At 46.2% G+C, this 20,433-nt stretch overlaps 1 protein-coding gene and 1 long non-coding RNA gene across 2 annotated transcripts; one reads left to right on the top strand and one right to left on the bottom strand.

Annotated features, from left to right (window-relative positions):
• Nucleotides 1–2,808: 2,808 nt before the first annotated feature.
• On the bottom strand, nt 2,809–19,588 carry RNASEL (ribonuclease L). Its single transcript, XM_072945984.1, has 7 exons — nt 19,513–19,588; nt 16,136–17,791; nt 12,528–12,613; nt 11,084–11,298; nt 10,096–10,228; nt 5,494–5,627; nt 2,809–4,815 (listed from the first exon to the last, which is right to left on the bottom strand). Exons 2-7 carry the CDS (start codon nt 17,619–17,621, stop codon nt 4,635–4,637), a joined length of 2,235 nt encoding a protein of 744 aa, XP_072802085.1. The 5' UTR covers nt 17,622–17,791; nt 19,513–19,588; the 3' UTR covers nt 2,809–4,634.
• On the top strand, nt 13,138–16,543 carry LOC140688016 (uncharacterized). Its single transcript, XR_012062670.1, has 4 exons — nt 13,138–13,193; nt 14,883–15,974; nt 16,073–16,166; nt 16,259–16,543. It is a non-coding gene; the product is annotated as an uncharacterized lncRNA (long non-coding RNA).
• Nucleotides 19,589–20,433: the final 845 nt, after the last annotated feature.

Here is a 20,433-nt window from a genome sequence, read left to right as displayed (position 1 = left end):
GAGCCAGGAACAGGAAGAGGCTGCTAGGAGTCAGCTCCGAGAACTCGCTCTCTCCCAGGCTGCAGCTCCAGGAGGAACCTTCCCAAACTCCGGTTTAGAAAGTTTCTGCTCAATTCCAGTGAATTCAAGAAGCATCTCCTGTGTACCCATAACACGCCAGGCACTGTGCTAGGCTCTGGGGAGTCAGGTGTAAACACCACCCACTACTGAATACCGCACATGGGATAGAGCTGCTGCCTTAAGTGCGAGCAAGCTGATGCCAGAGAAATTTCATCTGGAAATGAAACTTCAGAGGGAGCAGGGCTGATGTGAGTCCACAAGCTGGGCTGTAGGACTTCTGGGGTGCTCCACAGGCCATGGGGAGTTAAGGACCCAGGAGCTACTTCTCTTGTGGCAGATGCCTTAAAATAATTTGAAAGATACCAGAAAGCACCCCAATGTCCTTCGCTACCTCCTGCCATGACACCTGCAGCCACACCTTTCAACTGTATTTTAATTAGGGCCTCAAAGCCTCTGCATCATTGAGAGACCCATGTTAATATGACAGGATCCCCTAGCGGTGGGGGGTTCGACCAAACACAACAGATTTTTATCAAGCCCCTATTCAATGCCAAGCACAATGAACAAGGAAAAAAAATACTGGCCTTATAGATGGTTATATTTTAATGAAAAATTGTTTAACTGATGGTGAAAGAGAATATGAAAATGAAATAAATAAATAAAGGCTTATAACAATAACTGTAACTCAGTGAGCTATTACATTCATCGGAGCATTTACTTCTCTGTTCAATAAAAATGTATTAAAATTGGCTTTGCTCCAGGCACTGTGCTGGTATCAGAGGTGAAATATAATGGTGAGTCAGACAGACACCATCACTGCTATCACGGAGCTTGTGTTCTACCGCCATGAGGAAGAAGGATTTTCTTTAATGTGAACAAATTTGATAATTTCAGATCATGTTCAGATAGTGCTATGGTGTCGTCAAAAATAATGACAGTTGTGAACAACTTTGGATAAGGAAGGCCATCAAAGCAGAGACGCTGTAGCTGAGGCCTAGATGATGGAAAGGAACCACCATGCGAAGATTGGCAGGACGAAACTGCAGGCAGGAAGGCGCACCAGAGCCATGGCCATGAGGAGGCTCTGGTCTCAGCATTCCTGGGGAACAGGGACAAGGCCAGCGCGGGAGGAGGTGAGCCTGCAAGACAGGAGAGCGAAGCGGTGAGCCCCGAGCTGCAGATGCTGCCAGTTCACACAAGGCCCCGCACGTGGTGGGGACAGTTGGGTTTTATCCTAACTGCCATGGAAAGTCATTGAAGGATTTTAATCAGGGAGGTGACCCGATCTGAGTTACATTTTTTCCACGATCCCTTTGTGGAGAAAGGATTTGGGGCACAGATATGAAAGCACAATTAGTCAACTATGAGACTCATGCATACAGTCCAAAGGAGAAATGATGGTGCTGTGTGCCAGGCAGCAGACGCAGAGAGTTGGTCCAAAGGAGAAATGATGGTGGCGTGCGCCAGGCAGCAGATGCAGAGGGTTGTGAACAGACTTGGGATTTATTTTGGTGGGAGAACCGATTGGACTTATTAATAGATTGGCTGGTGGGGGCGGCATGTGGAACAAAAGAATCAAACAAGACTGATACATTGCAAGTAGGTGGCTGATAGTAACATCCACAGGTGGAAGCTGGATTTCAGAACATGGGTATCACCTGCCTATTTATGATGACATTATTCATGGTATCTGCCTATTTATGTTGATATGAGTCATGGCATTTGAGAAGATCACCTACGGAGAAAGGGGGGAAAGTGAATTGCTGGCGGATTAATTCAGAGGCACTCAGCATTCAGAGGTTGAGCAAAGAAGGAGCTGGCAGAGGATGCTACGGAGGAGCAGCCAATGGGGAGAAAAAGCAGGTGAGCGTGGTGCTGAGGATGCTAAAGAAGACAGGTGCAAGAGCAAGAGTAGGCGGCCAAACCAACTGCTGTTGTGAGGTGAAGACAAGAAGGACCACTGGATCTGGCTGCTACAAAGGTCATGGGTAGCCTTGACCTCCTAGGCGTCAATGGGAAGGAATGGACGAAAGCCCCAGTACCCACCCTCACAATGACCATCCAGCTTTGACTCTCCAGAAAGACCACACCCTTTGCACTTTTCACACCCGGGTTTGCATCCTGGCTTTTCCACTTACTACCCATATGAACTTGGGCAGCTTGTCTGTCCTTCCTGAGCATCAGTTGCCTCTTGTGTAAAGTGGGAGTAATTGCATCTTGTAATGTCATCATGTGTGTTGCTGGATGTCATATATAAAAGCGTGAGGCACTGGGAAACGGTGGGTGTTTGAGAAGTGGACAGTATTATTCCTACCATAGTTTCCTCTCCTATGTTGCTGTTTCTGGGTGGCCAACCTTCCCTCTTCTTTGAGTAACTGGCATCTCTGCTTGACAAGCCCACACACAGATCACCTTCCCTAACACAGTACCTAACATGAACTACAGGCCCAGTTAAATGTTTGTGATAATGGCAACTGAATGGGAAATATTTGCAGTGTGTCTGTGGAAACCCTTATGGAATTAAAGCAGAGAGTAAAATGATCAGTTCTTTCCTTCTTTTGCTACATGGATGCCCAGGGCTCGAATTGTTCCTGGATCACCAGAGGGATGAAAATAGGCTCTTCCTTCCGTGATTAAGGAGCTGGACGCCCTTTCTTAGAACTTACCCGGGAATTAATCATCAAATATTTTCTATTGCAGAAATCCCTACTCTCTAACGTGGACGTGTCACTCAGAGAAAATCAGACATTCGGATAATTCATAGTTTTATTGAATATGCTTTACAAATGGGCATTTTGATTGTCATATCCAGGTACTCACTGCAAATCAGGAAGTCAAAGCTTAATTTTAAAACAAAGCAGTCTTACTGCTGCTGAAACCTTAAAGAATAGCCTTAAGTTTGTTTCTCCCGGCACTTCTTAATTTCATTCGGCGACACCCACTTTAGACAACCTCCTTTTCAGAAAGAGCCTGAGATACTAGTTCTTCACCTGGTTCCTCCCATCACAAAACAGCATTTTAACCGCCACAGCGAGGGTAAGTGGAAAGACCTCAGGCTTCATGTCAGAAAAGCTTTTCAAGTCAAGACAGTGACACTTCCCAGCTCTGCCTTAGAGTAAATCACCACGTCTCTAACCTTAGTTTCCTCATGTGCAAAATGAGGATTGCAACACTTATGGGATTGTTTTGAAAACTAAAAGAGAGAAAAATAGGCAGGTGTAATTTATAAATTATAAAGCACCATCAAAATGTAAGCGTGCGTTATTACTCATGTATGAAGATGGTTCATTCATTTCTTGATAAACGTTGATTCTTACCGTGCAGCAGACATTTTGCTATGCACTAACAATACAAATCAAAAATCTGTAGACCATTGACCCTAAGGAGCTTAGATTCCAGTGGAGAAGAGTCATGCTCAAGGTGGAGAGAAGCACGCTGTGGTGTGTTGACAGGTGCAAGAGAACCAGAGAGGACACTCAGACTGGGGTGTGAGGAGGGAAGGCATTGGGGAAAAAAAAAAACTCCAGTATTTTGGGCTCTTTCTGAAAAGGAGGAGGACTTCCTGAGGAGGTGACCCTGGAACTGTCTCACTACAGAGCCAAAAGCAAGACATTAAATTCAAATCACTCCTCGACACACTTCACGGTCCTGGGCCCCCAGCCAGTTGAAAGGCGTCACAGCCCCTTAAAGCAGAGTTTTTCAACCTCAGTGCCACTGATATTTTAGGCAAGATAATTCTGTATTGCAGGAGGGCAGGGGCTCCTGTGCATAGCGTAGAATGTTCAGCAGCGTCTCTGACCCCTATCAGACCAGTAACACCCCTTCCCCGCAGCTCTGACAGCCCCAAGTATCTCCAGACACTGCCAAATGGCCCCTGAGTGGCAAGATTGCCCACAGTTGAGAAATACTGCCTTAACGTCATAGAAAACCAGCACAGGTGATTCCAGAAGGAATAGAATTCACAGACTTACACTAACCAGTGCTCAAAAAATGCTGAATGGATAAATGGAGTGAATGAACGAATGCATGAGCCACCCAGAGCTGCCCTGACATATTCCTTCTGGGTCTCATCCAGAAGAGCTGAGCCAGTAATTAAGCACTAAGGTGCTCGAGTGAGAGGGAAGAGTAACACCATATCCATTTATACGGCCCTCTGTGTAATCTGAGGCAAGTGGTTTAAACCCTCTGAGCCTCTCTGGCTCTTCAGTTCCTAAATGGGGATGTTACTCCTATCTTGAAAGTTTGTTGGAAGAATTACATGAGGTAATTGATGTAAAACATACAGCATTAACGGCCTAGGAACTCACTCCTTTCGAGCAATTGACAAGAGGAATCTTAGCAGGATGCCTTCCCAGCTCCTGCCACTAAGTTTTGCGGGTAAAAAGGACTAGAGAAGTTTGGGTGTATAATTTTTTGGTTGTAAACATGTGGGGGATGCTGGACACTGCATCAGGAACTGACACAGCCGTGCAACTCATCTCTCACAAGCAACCAGGTTAGTTAAGAGGCCCAGAGAGCTGTGACTCGCCCAGGATTACACAGCTAATAAGCTCCTTGAACAACTCAGAAGGGCACTAGGGCTGGCCAGCCTGCTGATCACCACCACCTCCATCACACCCAGGCTTGTTTGGATGGTGAGTTTTTGGAAAATGCTTGCTGTAGTCTGTGTTCCGTAGTTTCGTATAGACATACATGACCAGATCGGGAAATTTCTCCTGAAAATACTGGGAAGGTTCTCCAATTGTTGACTTCATCCTGAAATGAAACATAAACATTCTGACATGCTTGTCCCGTACTCCACTCCCCTCCCCCACCTGTTCCAGCATGTGGCCCTAGAACTCTCTTTGCTCCCCTGGTTTCTACAGCAGAATAAAGCAGGACTTTGCTTTATCAGACAGAGCAAATTTCATTTCCTGACGCTCCAACTAATTGAGTGAACTTTGCCAACTAATTTGCTAATTTTTATGAATCTCAGTTTTATTGTCCATACAAGGGAGATGATGCAATTCCACAGTCCCTTAGCTACAATTCCCAAATCCCAGGGTCCTGGAAGCTACAAGATTTTTTGTGAATTTGCAGCCAAGACTTTTGGTAGCAAAAGTTGATTTAACTAACATGGGGCTACTTTTATAACACTACGTTCGCTTTGCCCAGCCACTCAGTCCCCCATTTCTTCACACCAGGGAGTCACCGGCCTGCTCTCCCATGGAGCTCAGCCAAGGCTGAAATGGAAGACCAGCCCCTGCTGGGCATGTCCACTGTCGACGGTGAGACCCTTGTGACGGCCCTTTTCCAAACAGAGGGGAGGAGTTACTTTTCTTTCATTGGAATAAATTTTCTTCTTTCCATTAACCAGCAGATATAAATCCAGAACTGGAATTTTGAAATTATTCTCAGCTGATGTATGACTTATAGGAGGGAAAAAATTCTTACTGTTTATTTTTTTTTTCATTAATGTGTTCTCCTAAATTCCGGATGAACTTCAGCAGATCACCCACAGTGTCCTGATAGGGATTGTTTCCTTTTTTATAAAATGCATCCATTTTTTTCATAACAGACTTGTTGATCTAAAAAAAACCAAACAAACCAAAATATTACACAAAACGTGATAGCAACACAAAATAAATCCTCATAGAATGTTAACGCCAAAAAGCAGAATACAAAAAAAAGGCAGAATACAAATCTGAAAATATGCTAAAATTCCCACTGATTAAGTAAATTAACAGAAAGAAAAAAATGGAAGTAAACACTGTACACCACAATGCTAACTGCAGTTGTGTTTGGATGTGGAATTAGAAATAACTTTAAACTCATATATCTGTTTTCCAAATGGATTGGTTTCATAAAAATTAACCATATCAAAATATGGTTTAGGAAATCGTTGGCTACTGTGCAAAAAAATTTGCTCATTATACTATACAGTATTGTTATCATTGTGGCCACCCTTCCAAATTCATACCTGATTACATTTCTTCTTTAAAGAGATTTTCCCTGACTGACACCAGGGAGCCATTGCTACAGTGAATGTGGTTGGTTTTGTTTTGAATAATGTTTCCAAAGGTTACATGTTTTCCCTTGTCTCTAAGCATCCAGGGGCAATTGCTCTCATATTAATAATGCCTTCCTCTTTGTGCTTCCGTTCTTGTACATGGTTCTGATGGAGTAAGAGAGTAAGAGGCAACAACCATGCAGCCAGAAGGTCCCTTAGGAAGAGTGACTGGCAACTCAAAGGCTTCCCGGGTGTCTGATGTGTGGAGCACGTGTGAGGAATGCTAAGCAGTGTATGTGTTGTAGAAGGGGCAGCTGTGCACAGAAAGAGGGGGTCCACCCTGGAAAACCGATTATACAACCATGAGAATGGGCAAGTCACAAAGATCAGCAGGAAAGCAAAACTTAGAGTGGGAATTAAAAGGTAAGATGCTGAAGTCAATCAAAAAGAAACCCTAAAAGGTCCACACAAAAACTACTAGAGTTGATCGAAGAATTCAGCAAGGTAGCAGGTTACAAGATTAACGTTCAAAAATCAATTGCATTTCTTTACAGTAACGATGAATCAACAGAAAAAGAAAGTAAAGAAACAATCCCCTTTAAAATAGCACCCAAAGTAATAAAATACCCAGGAATAAATCTAACCAAGGAGGTGAAAGAATTATACACAGAAAACTATAAACCATTGATGAAGGAAATTAAAGAAGACTTTAAAAAATGGAAAGATATCCCATGCTCTTGGATTGGAAGAATCAACATTGTTAAAATGGTCACACTGCCCAAGGCAATCTACAGATTTAATGCAATCCCCATCAAATTAGCCAGGACATATTTCACAGAACTACAACAGATCATAATAAAATTTATATGGAACCATCAAAGACCTAGAATTGCCAAAGCATTACTGAAGAGAAAGAAAGAGGCTGGAGGAATAATTCTCCCAGACTTCAGACATTACTATAGAGCTACAGTCATCAAGACAGCATGGTATTGGTACAAAAACAGACATATAGACCAATGGAACAGAATGGAGAGCCCAGAAATGAACCCACAAACTTTTGGTCAACTCATCTTCGACAAAGGAGGCAAGAATATACAATGGAATAAAGACAGTCTCTTCAGCAAATGGTGTTGGGAAAACTGGACAGCAGCATGTAAAGCAATGAAGCTAGAACACTCCCTTACACCATACACAAAAATAAACTCAAAATGGATCAAAGACTTAAACATAAGACAAGATACAATAAACCTCCTTGAAGAAAATATAGGCAAAACATTATCTGACATACATCTCAGAAATGTTCTCCTAGAACAGTCTACTCAAGCAATAGAAATAAAAGCAAGAATAAACAAATGGGACCTAATGAAACTTACAAGCTTCTGCACAGCAAAGGAAACCATAAGTAAAATAAAAAGACAACTTACGGAATGGGAGAACATTTTTGCAAATGAAACCGACAAAGGCTTGATCTCCAGAATACATAAGCAGCATATGACTTAATAAGAAAAACCAAACAACCCAATCCACAAATGGGCAGAAGACCTAAACAAGCAATTCTCCAAGGAAGAAATACAAATGATCAATAGGCACATGAAAAAATGCTCAATATCACTAATTATCAGAAAAATGCAAATCAAAACTACAATGAGGTATCACCTCACACCAGTCAGAATGGCCATCCTCCAAAAATCCACAAATGACAAATGCTGGAGAGGCTGTGGAGAAAAGGGAAACCTCCTACACTGCTGGTGGGAATGCAGTTTGGTGCAGCCACTGTGGAAAACAGTATGGAGAGTCCTCAAAAGACTAGTAATAGACTTACCGTATGACCTAGGAATCCCGCTCCTGGGCATATATCCAGAAGGAACCCTACTTCAAAAAGACACCTGCACCCCAATGTTCATAGCAGCATGGAGACAGCCTAAATGTCCATCAACAGATGACTGGATAAAGAAGTTGTGGTATATTTATATAATGGAATACTACTCAGCCATAAAAACTGACAACATAACACCATTTGCAGCAACATGGATGCTCCTGGAGAATGTCATTCTAAGTGAAGTAAGCCAGAAAGAGAAAGAAAAATACCATATGAGATCGCTCATATGTGGAATCTAAAAAAAAAAAAAAAAAAGCATAAATACAAAACAGAAACAGACTCATAGACATAGAATACAAACTTGTGGTTGCCATTGGGGTGGAGGGTGGGAAGGGATAGATAGGATTTCAAAATTATAGAATAGATAAACAAGATTATACTGTATAGCACAGGGAAATATACACAAGATCTTATAGTAGCTCACAGAGAAAAAAATGTGACAATGAATATATATATGTTCATGTATAACAGAAAAGTTGTGCTGAACACTGGAATTTGACACAGCATTGTAAAATGATTATAAATCAATAAAAAATGTTAAAAAAAAAAGTCAACACAAATCAAAGATGTTTAAGGGGAAGAACCAATGAATTGGGAGACGAAAGAACAGGATTCTCTTCCCAGCTCTGCCACCCTCTGGCTTTCCGGTCCTGGGTATTTTGGGTTCTACCTCTGAGCCTCAGTTTCCTCAGCAATTAAATGAGTTGATGGACCTTATGGCATCATGACTTTGTACAGAGAGTGGCTTTCCTGCATGGCTTCTAAGCCAGACTGCTCGGCTTCAACTCCTGCTGCCCCTTCCTGACTCTGTGCCTTTGCAAAAAGCATTTGTCTGTGCCTCAGTTTGCTCACCTGCAAGATGGAAATAATTGCCTCAGAAGTTGTTATAAAGGTGAACTGTGGCAACCCATGTAAAGTCCTGAGAACCAGAGCTGCCATGTAGTCGGGACTACATAATGGTTAGCTATTGTCAGCATCTGCTCTGAGTTCCAATGGCTTTGTTTCTACAAAAGATTAACTTTCAGCTGAAGTTTCATAGACATTCATTTAGCAGAGTCCTGGCACACCTACTCTAGGCCGGGAATACAATGACAAGACAGTGGATAATCTCTGCCCTCGTAGAACTTACAGGGTAGCGGGAAATGCAGACATTAAGCCAGCAACTATGAGTGCGATGTGTGGTCTAGAGGCAGGTGAAGGAAGGAAAGCAAAGTGAGACCTAGAAACAAAGAGAAGCAGAGTCCTAGATCAGGCCTAAGATAGCGAAGCTGAGAATTACGGGTTTTCCCATAATGCTTTGCACGGGTCTCTGGGGTACCCATCATTCCTGCGGGTCTCCCAGCCCTACATGGAACATGCTGCAGGCTGCTTTGCACATGCCTGACCTTGCATGGGCCTAACACACACTGGCACTTGACAGATGTCTGCTAATTAATAATAATGAAAGTTCTGAGAGTACTGACTAGGTTAAGATGGTGATTAATTTTCATGTTCCACTATATTCATCTCAAGTTAGTTGGACCTTCCTGGGAAAGGAAGGAATTTGAAAGATCATCTTTTTTTGTTGTTGTTGTCTGTTTTCTCACGCAGGAAGCAGGTGTGTATGGGGATGCTCAGAGCTCAGCTGTTCACGGGCAGCAGAGGCAGCCTGTCTCTCCCTGGACGAAACGCCCCAGGGGGGATCACCTCCTTTGGGCTAAACTCTATTTAATCAGCTGCTCTTGTCACAATGGTAATAGAATTATTAGGCCTCATTCAGAAAACAAGGCTTGAGAGAAAGAGCCCCAGAAAAGGAAAAGGCTCATGGGCTGGGCAAGGCCACCCTCATCCTAAAGAGGAGCCTAGAGGAGTCTGTCAGGAGGACCTGGCTTATGCAGAGGCCCAAAAGGGGATGGGCACAGGGGGACCAGGATGGTTGGAGGGGACCCGGGATGGGCAGAGGGGACCCGGGATGGGCAGAGGGGACCCAGCATGGGCAGAGGGGGACTGGGATGGGCAGAAGAGGGGCTGGGATGGGCAGAGGGAAAGAAAACTCCCCTCTCTCACCCCTTAGTTGGGCCAGGCTCACAGTATTAAAAAAAAAAAAAAAACTTAGGAAAACTAACAGACCACACAACCCAGACACTTATTTCTGGAAAAACTCCCAGACTGTGGGAATTGTTCATACCTTAGTCGTCCACTGGGCAAAACTTGTGGAAGTTTCGGATGCTCCAGGCTGTAGTAGCTGGAGGATCTCACCATTAGGATTTCGGGTTTTGATGTCAGATTCATTTCCCACGTCCCTAAGGGTCCTGTAGCGGCTGAATGTGACAGAATTATCAGAGTCATCCCATCCTCCCCACACCTTCCAGAAAGAGAAAACTATTCAATTTTGGCTTTTGGTAAAAGTATGTCTTTAAAAACTCTGCACAATGGGAAAGCAATGTCTCTCTCTCTCCCTCCCTCTCTCCCCACCCTCTCTCTCCCCTCTCCTCCATCTCTCTCCCCCCTCCCCCGTCTCTCTCCCCCCTCCACTCTCTCTCTCCCTCTCTCTCTCTCTTTCTCTCTAACTCCCGCCACCCCTTTCCTATTCTTCAATGGAGAAAATTAGAATCCAGAGAAGTGAAGTCACTGCTCAGTGACCCCCCTCCAGGAAGTGCCAAGCTGACCGAAGGGCCTGGTTCTGCTGATTCACAGCCTGACCCCTGCCCACACCACCTCACTGTGATGCTTAATTTTATGTGTGAACCTAACTGACCACAGAGGGCTCAGATTAAGCATTATTCTAGCTGTCTATGAGGATGTTTCCAGAGGAGACTGGCATTTGGACCAGTGGACTCAGCAAAGCAGATGGCCTTCCCTAGTGTGAGTGGGCAGCGTCCAGTCCATGGGGGGTCAGAATAGAACGAAAGGGGGAAATCCTCCCTCGCTGCTGGATTGCTTCATCTGGGACAGCTCTCTTCTCTCACCCTCGGCTCTGCTAGCTCTCAGGCCTTCAGACCCTTACTGGGATCTACAGCTTCAGCTCCCCTGGTTCTCAGGCCTTTGGATTCAGACTAAATCACACGATTTGCTTTCCTGGGTCTTCAGCTTGAAGATGGCGGAGAGATGCGCCCTGACTCGTACCCTCACCGTCTCCATCCTGGAGGCCTGTAACATACAAGCAGTCTTCTTACCTCTCCCAACTCCAAAAGAAGGGGTGGCCCAGCAGGCCACTCAGATGGTCCTTCACACTGTCACCAGGGCAGAACAGGCAACGAATGAGGTCCCGAGTTTCCTCATCTGGAGAGAACTGGATCAGTTCCTCTGTATCCTGATTACCTTGATCCTTCAGTCTCCCAAAAGGAATGCTCCCCTTATTCACCACATACAGGACCAGCAGCCCGAGCGCCTGCACAAAAGTCATAAATCGAGCCAAAGGTGCTTATGAATTCTCTCCCTAGTTGGGGAACCGTGGAGGGTGTGGCACAGACTATGAGCAAATGGAAAACACACAGAATTCCGAGGAGTCCACGGGCTGGTCAGGGAGAGAAGACACAAGCTTGTGCATAGAGAACTCGTCAAGGCAGTATGTGGTCCCCACGATTTAGGTTTATAAGGAACAAAAGATAGTCCCAGGCCAGAGTTTTCAGGGCAGACTGCTTGGAGGAAGAGGAATTCAAGCTAGACCCCAAAGTTTAGATACAATTTAGATAAAAGGAGGAAAGGGAGAAGGTTTTAAATAAGGGGGATGCCCAGAGTCTGGCTGGGAACTGGGACCCTGGGTCTGGGCTTTATCTGCTATCAGGCAGCAGATAAAGGAGCCAGACCAGGTCCAGTAGAGCACAGTGATGGCCCCAGAAGTTAGGCCACAGCAGGGAGGCAAGGCCAGGGAGAAGGCCAGCATAGGGACCTCTGCACCCGGCAAGACACCAGTCAGGGGAGGAGCTCAGATCTGGAGCCACAGAAAGGCCAGACAGGGATGGATGGAGAGCTCTTGCTATTGTGTGGGAATTCCAGCACCCTGGACAGCTCCAGGAGAGCGCCGCCCGGCCGGGGTCAGAATGGAGCTGGGAGCGGGGCTCTGCAGAGGCTACATCCGTCTCTGCTCCGCTGTTTCAGGATCTTAACCTTTGGGGCTCAGTTCAGTCTCCCTTGAGCTGGGGATCAATCCCATCCCTCCCATGTGCTTCAGCGGATCTTAGCTTCTGGCCCTCCCAGGAGCTCATCACACACGTTTGAGTGGAGTAGGGAAAGAAATCTCATTTACTTTGTCTTTAGGCAGCAAACATCTCCTGCAGGAATTGTGCAGTTATTTTAGATGCCTGCTGGAGGTAACTCTGGGAGAAATGTGGCATGCTCAGTGTATTTACTATTTAGCCTGTGGAAGGAGAGGGATCCAGAGAGATACAGAAAGTACCACAGTGACTACCAACCCCATCCCAGCCCAGGGAAATGCTGTCTGTCATCTGTCATCTGTCTGCAAGGGAGTGAGGGCAATGGGTACAGGGAGGCGCAGGGCTTGAACCATCTTTCCCACCAGGTTAAAATGGGAACGTCCTCTAATTGGCCACAGGAAGTAAGGTAATGAACAAATAAGGAAGCAGAAAGATAGAAAAGTAAATTGTTTGTAGAAATTACCTCTAAATCTCTCTTGATTGCCTGTGGATCTCCAGCCCACTTGACGCTTTTATCAAAATCTGCCAGGCAAGCACCATTCTTGGCATCTAGGGGGTAATTTGTAGAGATGCAAGGAAAAACCCTCATTCTCCATGTTGTAATTAATTTAAATAAATACGTAACACAATGTATAATCCATCATCGCTGAGGAAGGCAACAGTAAGTTCATACCTGCCTTGTTTACTCCTCAAAACACTATCATGTGCACTGTGTCCTTTCACATATTATGTATCTGCTAAGAGCAGGAGTTACATTTTATCTTTTTCTGAGTCAACGGGTGGGGAAATACAAGGATAAGTTTAACCAGCTCCCCATTCATGCCCTTTTTGGGGACAAAGTGCACAGATTTGTAAAGAAGCTGCTGGAGGGAGTTAAGGTTACGTCCTATAGCTAAAGAACAATAAACAACAAGGTCCAAATCCAAGACCACCTTAGCACAGCGTCCCACCAATCGAGCCCACTCGCTCCTGCCCACTATGATGTGGTGATCAGTTACCCTGGGAACCATGTGCTTGTAATGAGTCACTGCCTCCTTGTCCCCTTCAGAATCTTTCTCTCTTAATGGAAGCCACTGAGTCCTCAAAAAGAGGGATGTGTGGATGGGAGAGGTCGGGAACAACATGAAAGGTGAGTGGGTCAGTGACTTGTCCTCGAGGAGGTGGCTTGGAGGAGTCGGAGAAGGAAGGCTGGGGAACCCCAGATAGGATGACGGCAAGTACCACTGTGTGTTTCTCACACCCCTTTCGTTATGAACTTAGACATCAACGTTGTGTGGAAACCCAGAGTCTAACAAAAAGTGAACCCATCAAATTATTCAACAAGTGTTTAGTGAGGGAAAAAGCGGTGGTGAGGAAGGAGAACATAGTTCTGGCCCTAGACAGTTCAGAGTCTCTGGGCAAGGGAACCGATACTCAATAAGGAATGATTACACACATAAACATAAAATTCATTGCAAGTTTGAAAATGCTAGCCAAAGTGCAGGAGGCCCTGAGAGTGTAACATGGAAGGGCCACTGGGTTGTGAGTGGAGGGGAGAAGTCTTCCTTCAGGAAGAGACACCTCGATGGAAAAGGTCAGTAGAATTTGGGTGGATGAGTGGAATGGGGAAGAGAGAATTCCAGATGGGAATTCCTGGGGAACTCCACTCTCACCGAAGGAAGGACTGATAGCCTGGGGAGGAGGGATGGAGTCAGAAGGTGGCCTGCAATGAAGCTGAAGGGGCAGATGGGGTGCAGATCATAATCCACAGACTGTTTCCAATTCTTTGAAATGATAAATTCCCTTCACTTGCTTAAGCCACCTTGAGTTTCCTGCTGTTGAAATTTGAAAGTGTCTGATGGAACTCTTCACATCTCTTCTAACTCCTGATTTTTTTTGTTTATAGGCCCCAATTTTTTTAACTTTAGTTTCAACAGACATTGCTAAAGTGTTATAAAATTGTTTCACGCTGACACCCAGTTTCTGTCCTCCAGCGTCCCAGGGGAATCTGGCCCTGCAGACACCTGACTTGGTGCCAGTGGAACAGGTTTCTTACTTCTGGCCCCCAGAAGTGTGGGAGGTTAAATTTCTGTCGTTTTAAGCCACCCAGTTTGTGACAATTTCTTTCAGTAGCCACGGGAAACTTACACACTTGGTTAGCTATGTTTCTTTGGGTGTAAATTCTTCTGTTCCAGGCCTCTCTTTCAGGGTATTGGCAGCTCTTAAATATTTTAAGTGATTTTTGACTGGAAGCCTTACTTTGCAGTTGACATCCCATGAGTTCCTTCTGTCAATTCCACCCAACGTAGGGGAGGGATGGATGTACCTGCCAGAGCTTCCGCTATGGGTTTTATTCAGTGGAGCTCTGGGGCAAGCAGAACATGCCACTTAGTAGGTGCTTTGGCAGAAATTGTGTGTGTTTAACTGCTCTTGGTTCCTCTTGAGATCACCAGCCACCCAGCGTCTCACATAGGCCCCCTGTTTGCAGACAGACAGGCCTGTCATGGATGCTTGATCCCTGGGGAAGAAGGGAAGCCCAGAGTCTGACCTCCCTAGTTCCTACTGATGCGCGGATCTGCCTGCTAGCTGGTCCCTGGTCCTCTCCTGCTTCTGGCTTCCATCACTTCCAAGTGGCCCTTTTCTGCACTGTTCCCACTTTCATGATGAGGAAAGCCTTGCTGTGGCTTCCTCACATTTGTCCTGGGCTCCTGTGCTAGTCTTCAGTCCCCTCCTGCCTACGTTTGGTCTCTCCATGATTCTTCAAGATTTCATCCTGTAAGGATTTTTTTTATGTTGATCTCAGCTATGAAATCTCAAAACTCCTGTCCTGTTATTTTAGGGATTCAATACAAGGAAGAGTCTACAGTATGGGCTAGGTCCACCACCTGGAGGCCAAAATAGAATCAAGTCTTTATTGTTCCAGCTTATGAATGGAAGAAGTGGTGCCAGAAATTTCAAAGACCAAGGGATCACAAGCTGTTCTGCTTTGGAGCATGATATATGACCCTTTGGCATCAAGATGGGCAGTTACGTTTGCCTGACTCTTGAAGATGCTTCCTCACCTGGCAGAGCTGGACATATTCCTGGCCCTCGTCCGTCTCCCCAGCAAAGTTGCTTAAAATCAGGAAGACGTGCCACGAGCACTGTCTTCACACTAAAAACCAGCTCTCAGCTGTATTCTTATGCAGAGCTGATTTCTCTCTTCCAGGACCTTAAATACTGTTCCCTGCCTCTCAATGCCTACACCCTCTTGTCGCCCTGGTGCCTGACATGAAGCTTAAATCTCAGGGCATATCTGTAGGTTAGGCTCTGCTTGCCCCCCTAGTCAAGCACCTGGCCTTTGCTGGGCACCTACAACGCACAGGTGACTGGTCCCTTTGACACACTGCACTTAGACCTCATAACAACCTTATGAAGGAGGTAGTATCAGTCTCAGATGAGAAAACAAAGGCTCACAGATTTAAGCAACTTGGTCAAGGTTGCAAAGCTACAAAGTGGTGGGACTAGGCTGCAAGACAACCTGAATGTGGCTAAAGCCAAGGCTCTTTACACTGTGCCACCTTGCCCCCAACCCGGCCCCCTCCAGGATCGTACACTGAGCTCTGCTTGTTACCTTTGACATTGGATTAGTTTATTTTGTTCTGGGATTGCACCAGCGGACGCTGACTTATTCGGCCTGCTTGCAGTCTGTTTCACTGAGTCACAATTTGTCCTGGATCCCAATTTTGACCTCGGTTTTGCCGTTAAGTTCCACGGTAACTGCCATCTTGCCTAAAGGAACACGTTTCCCGGATTCTCTGACTTGCAGACTATCTAAGAATGCAAACTTCTGGAGTTGGCTCCATCCAAGACCTGCCTTCATATTTGCATTTGCCAAAGGTGACACAAAGTTAGCCTGGTGCTCTGCTGGCATCCGCCACCTCCACGTGGGGTAAGAGTTATAACTGGTGGTGCCCTAACTATGGAGTTGTTACATTAATCCTCACACTAAATAATGCACCGTGACTCTAGTTCTTTATTTTTCTGCAGTGAAAATCCCTTCGTTTTGTAAAGAAAGAGCCCACAGTTTCTAAGAGAAGACTGGGAACTCACCCATTAAGATATTTTGTGGCTGCAAATCCTGGTGAGTGTATCCAGCCCAGTGTAGTTCTTGAACAGCCTTAAACATAGATGAGAGGATGTTTCGAGAAAACTCATCTTCTTTGTCTCCCACAGCCTCCCCTCCATGGTTGTCCAAGTGCTTCTCCAGAGTCTGCTCACAGAGGGCAAGGCACACATACAGACAGCCCCCGTGGCTCTCACTGCCGTAGAATGTCACCACGTCACTGTTGGCTCGGCTGCTCTGCAAACAGGAGACTTCATTTTGTCCACGTGCGCTGCCTTCATAGAATCGCTTCACGGCTACCTCTTGGTCTTCATAGAACCCCAGGTAGACGCCCCCTTCAGCAGTGTCAGCAAGTTTATACTCGTCATCAATAAAGATCTTGAGTTTGCCGATCATAGGACGGCGCATCCCGCGGAGCTGTTTCAGGGCCTTTCCCCAGCGTGAGCTCTGAGGCTCCCAGTCTTCAGCGGGAGGGTGAGCATCTTCGGTGGCTCCATGAAGTTGAAGAAGCTTTGCGAGGCTAGTGTCATAATTAGCCTTTGCTATGGCAACCAGGTCCCCACAATTTGTGCTGGCTCCTCGTTCGCATAGCAACTGGACGATTTCCTTCAGACTGTGCTCGACAGCCACCCGCAATGCCGTCCTGCCCTTGTCGTCTGTGTCATTCATCTCTATGTGTCCTTGTTCCAGAAACATCTGCACCAAATCCAGGTTCTTCCTTTCCACTGCCAGGATCAGGGGCGTCTTCCTTCCTTCTCCCCTCACATTGACATCAGCCCCACGGTCCAGCAGAAGACGAGTGATGGCCCTCACATTCCCATTGTCAGGGCTCCGAAAGGCATAGATCAAAGCATTTCTGCCCATGTTGTCGCGGGCATCGGCCTCTGCCCCCATCTCATGGAGGAGGATGTCCACGACTTCTACGTGCCCTTTCTCAGCAGCATCCATCAGAGCAGTGGCCCCTCCTTTCCGAATCCTCCGATGATCCTCCTTTGTCTTTCGATGCAAATTCACCTCTGCTCCATTCTCATACAGGAATCTTAAGGCTTCGACCTTACCGTACACAGCGGCTTCCATGAAAGCCGTGAAGCCGTTAACGTCACACTCGTTGATGTCTGCCCCCTTAGAAAGGAAAAGTTCGAGCAGCTTCACATTTCCCACGATCCCAGCGATGATAAAGGGAGTGGCCCCATTCCTCTTCCTCAAACAAGGGTCAGCATTGTGACTGAGCAGAAGATCCACAATGTCCTCGCTGTGCATTTGCACTGCATTATGCAGAGGAGACCAGCTCCCTTTCTCTTCCTGGAAATTGACATCAGCCCCTCTTTCCAGCAACTGCTGGACCAGCTCAATGTCTTCCTTTTGAACAGCTTTAATCAACAAATGATTGTCTTCCTCTGAAGCCCTCCCAGAGGGTATGGGTCTTTGCTGAGGGTTGTTACAGTTCTTGGTCTCCATAATGGTAAATACCATTGGCTACAATTTTTTGCTTTTTCTTTGAGAAAATGAAAACGTATGTCCTTAGGGCTTGATCAAAGAGACATGGAGCCCTTAGAGACTGCTCTCAGGGTGAATAGCAATTATCTGGCTACAGACCACCAGTCGAGGAAGGACAACACTTTTGGAATCTTCTGACTTTCCACCTGGAGATGAGAGAGGTACTTTGTAATTTTATAATAGTGAGAAAATATTTAAGACAAGAGAAATTAATTTTACTAGCAACTTTTTCAAAATTCATCTACTTATTATAGAACTTTTTACTATAGAATATTATAAATATGTATAAATTATAAACAAGAAAATTATTACTCTATTCTCCCACTACCCAGAAACAGGCATTGTTAATATTTTAACATAATTCTATAGATTAAAAAAAAAACAGTTGGACTCACACTACGTAATGAACTTTGTAATATGCTTCCTTTCATTTAGTGCCTTACTTTACATGATATCCTACATCATTACAAAGTGTTTTAAAACACTTTAATGGCTGTGCAAGTTGCCATCAGAGAGTTATTTCTGTTCCCTATTACTGAACAGCTTTTTAAAATAACTTTGAAACAAGAGTTTTTAAATTAGAACTTTTTCACAATTCTAAATAATGTTGCAGCAAATTTAGCTTATTTTAGCTTGTTTTCTTACGTTAGATCTTATATAGATTTCTTACGATAGATTTCAAAGAATTGAATGACTGCTCAAAGGCTATGATTGTTTTTTCGGATTCTCAACCTATATTAATAAAAAATTTATTCCAATGCCACATGAACATACTCCTACTAGAAACAGGCGGCCTCTTTAAAAAACCAGAACCCTCCTATAATGAGAGGGAAAAAAAAGTGTCAATTTGCATTTCTGGTTGAAGTGCAACCACTCTTGGTGGGTGTATCCCCGGCTCTTTGCGCAGGTGCAAATTCAAAGTAGTGCGGAGCCGCAGAGCGAGCTCAGACTCCGGCCTCAGCCAGATGGAAGGTAGAGCCCCTGGTCTTGTGACTTTAGACTTAACTTCCTAATTGTGTGACCTTGGATTATTGTCTGGATTTCCTGTTCCCTCAAATGGGGGCAAGCATAAATACAGCGCCCCACATAAAGTGCACCAAAGTAGGGAGGGCGGAGATAGTAGGCATTCAATAAATGATACAGCTAATTATGCCACTTCATGAAAAAAAGTGTTTAACGAACCCCATTCTCCCCACTTATGTGCATACACGTAATACACGAATAAGGAACCTAGGGTGTCAATTTAGTCCAGCTGCCCTCAACCAGATCTGAGCTCAAACAGCAGGTAGCACCAAACTGTAGCCTGAATATTTATATAACTGCATACGCTACAAAATTCAGAAAGCAACCGTTTTTCAGCAGTCGGACCCCTCTGACAGTCTCAAAGCCCCCACCTCAGAGGTCTAATCAGACTCGCAGCGTAAGCACAATCCTCATCAGTGACATCTTTGGCCCATATGTGGGTGTGGACGGTTCCCGTCACAGCAGGTGAAGGGTGGGGCTGGAGCAAACAGGGGCAGAGAAGGAAGAAGGAAGGAAGGAAGGTCAAGGAGGCGCGGAGCACAGTAGCAGGAGAGGACAAAGACAGCCCCGCAAAAGCGCTGCGAGGGACCCGTCCTGCTTTCGGTTTCACTTTCTCCGTGTGCCCAGAGGTGCCCGATACACCCACGATTTGAATAAATAAGGTGTGGATTGTTACAACGTCTGGGGTTCTCAAGGCGCCCTGCGGCTGGCCGGCTGGCTGTGTGGCTCCTTCGGTTCCCGAGTTCCACGCCCACTGTCGTCTCCGGTCCCCAAAGCCCCAGGAATCCTGCAACTAAAACAATGTCTCAGACTTTTCCAACTCTGCTCCCTCTGCCCATCTCACCTTCTAAACGCACTTCTAGCTCTGGGAGCCCGCAGTCTTCAAACACTACTGCCAGCCGGGAAGCGCTTCCTCCTGGGGACGTCACTGAGCCGGCGGGGCGGAGCTGAGAACGGGGACGGCGGCGGAGGGGGGAGGGGACGGCGGCGGAGGGGGGAGGGGACGGCGGCGGAGGAGGGAGGGGACGCGCGCAGGCAGGGATGCCCTGCGCTGATAGCGCTGTCAACCCCTCCAGAGGAGAGCGACTTACTTCCCTGACTGATGAGGACTGGTTTCTTCCCTCCAAGACCAGGTCTTGCCGCTCAGCCGGCCGCCTTTCAGGTCACAGCATCCCGCTCCATCCGGACCACGTTATCGCAAACTCCCTGTCTTCCTGAGGGACGTGAACAGTAAATGAACAGTAACTGTATGCCGACTGGGTGCCTGGCACTGTGCTGGTTGCTTCACCAGTGACACAGTCCCAGGCGACCCCTAACAACCCCGCTGCTGATGGAACTGAGGCTCCAAGCAGCCAGGTGGGCCCACTGCCCCAGCTCCCTCGCTCACCTGGGCGCTCTCAACGCACCGCCCCGAGGCAGCGTGGCCTCCTTGAAGGGGCACCAGGCTGGCCGCCTTGAGCTGCGGCTGTTTTGCTGGGTGACCTCAGGCGGGTGGATGAAAGATGTTGGGCCCCATTCTCTCATGTGAAGTGGTTTTTAAGGTTCCTTTCTGCTCCAGTTCTGTCCTTGGCCATTTTCCTAGCACTGAGGTGCCTACTGTGTCCTGAAGGCTGCAGTGGGACTTAGCCCTGTCCCCAGAGAATATCCAGTCTTGCTGGAGGGACAAACTCCCAAAAGGGTCATGAACAGTGAGCAACATGTGTGCACATGAAGGTCACCAGCATCACGCCATCCAGACTCTGGGCTTCTGTTGCCCCTTACACCC

The sequence above is a fragment of the Vicugna pacos genome, chromosome 21, assembly GCF_048564905.1.
Source record: "Vicugna pacos chromosome 21, VicPac4, whole genome shotgun sequence".
In the NCBI taxonomy this organism is placed as follows: domain Eukaryota; kingdom Metazoa; phylum Chordata; class Mammalia; order Artiodactyla; family Camelidae; genus Vicugna; species Vicugna pacos.
Note: the sequence above shows the minus strand (reverse complement) of the source record. Positions and strands in the feature narration are given on the sequence as shown.

Excerpts from the sequence above, each read along its gene's own strand:
- RNASEL (XM_072945984.1), bottom strand. The coding sequence starts at position 17,621 with ATGGTATTTACCATTATGGAGACCAAGAACTGTAACAACCCTCAGCAA. Across the intron at positions 5,628-10,095 it reads TTGCCCAGTGGACGACTAAG|ATCAACAAGTCTGTTATGAA; the intron begins GTATGAACAATT and ends GGTTTTTTTTAG. Across the intron at positions 4,816-5,493 it reads AATGAAAAAAAAAATAAACA|GATGAAGTCAACAATTGGAG; the intron begins GTAAGAATTTTT and ends GTTTCATTTCAG.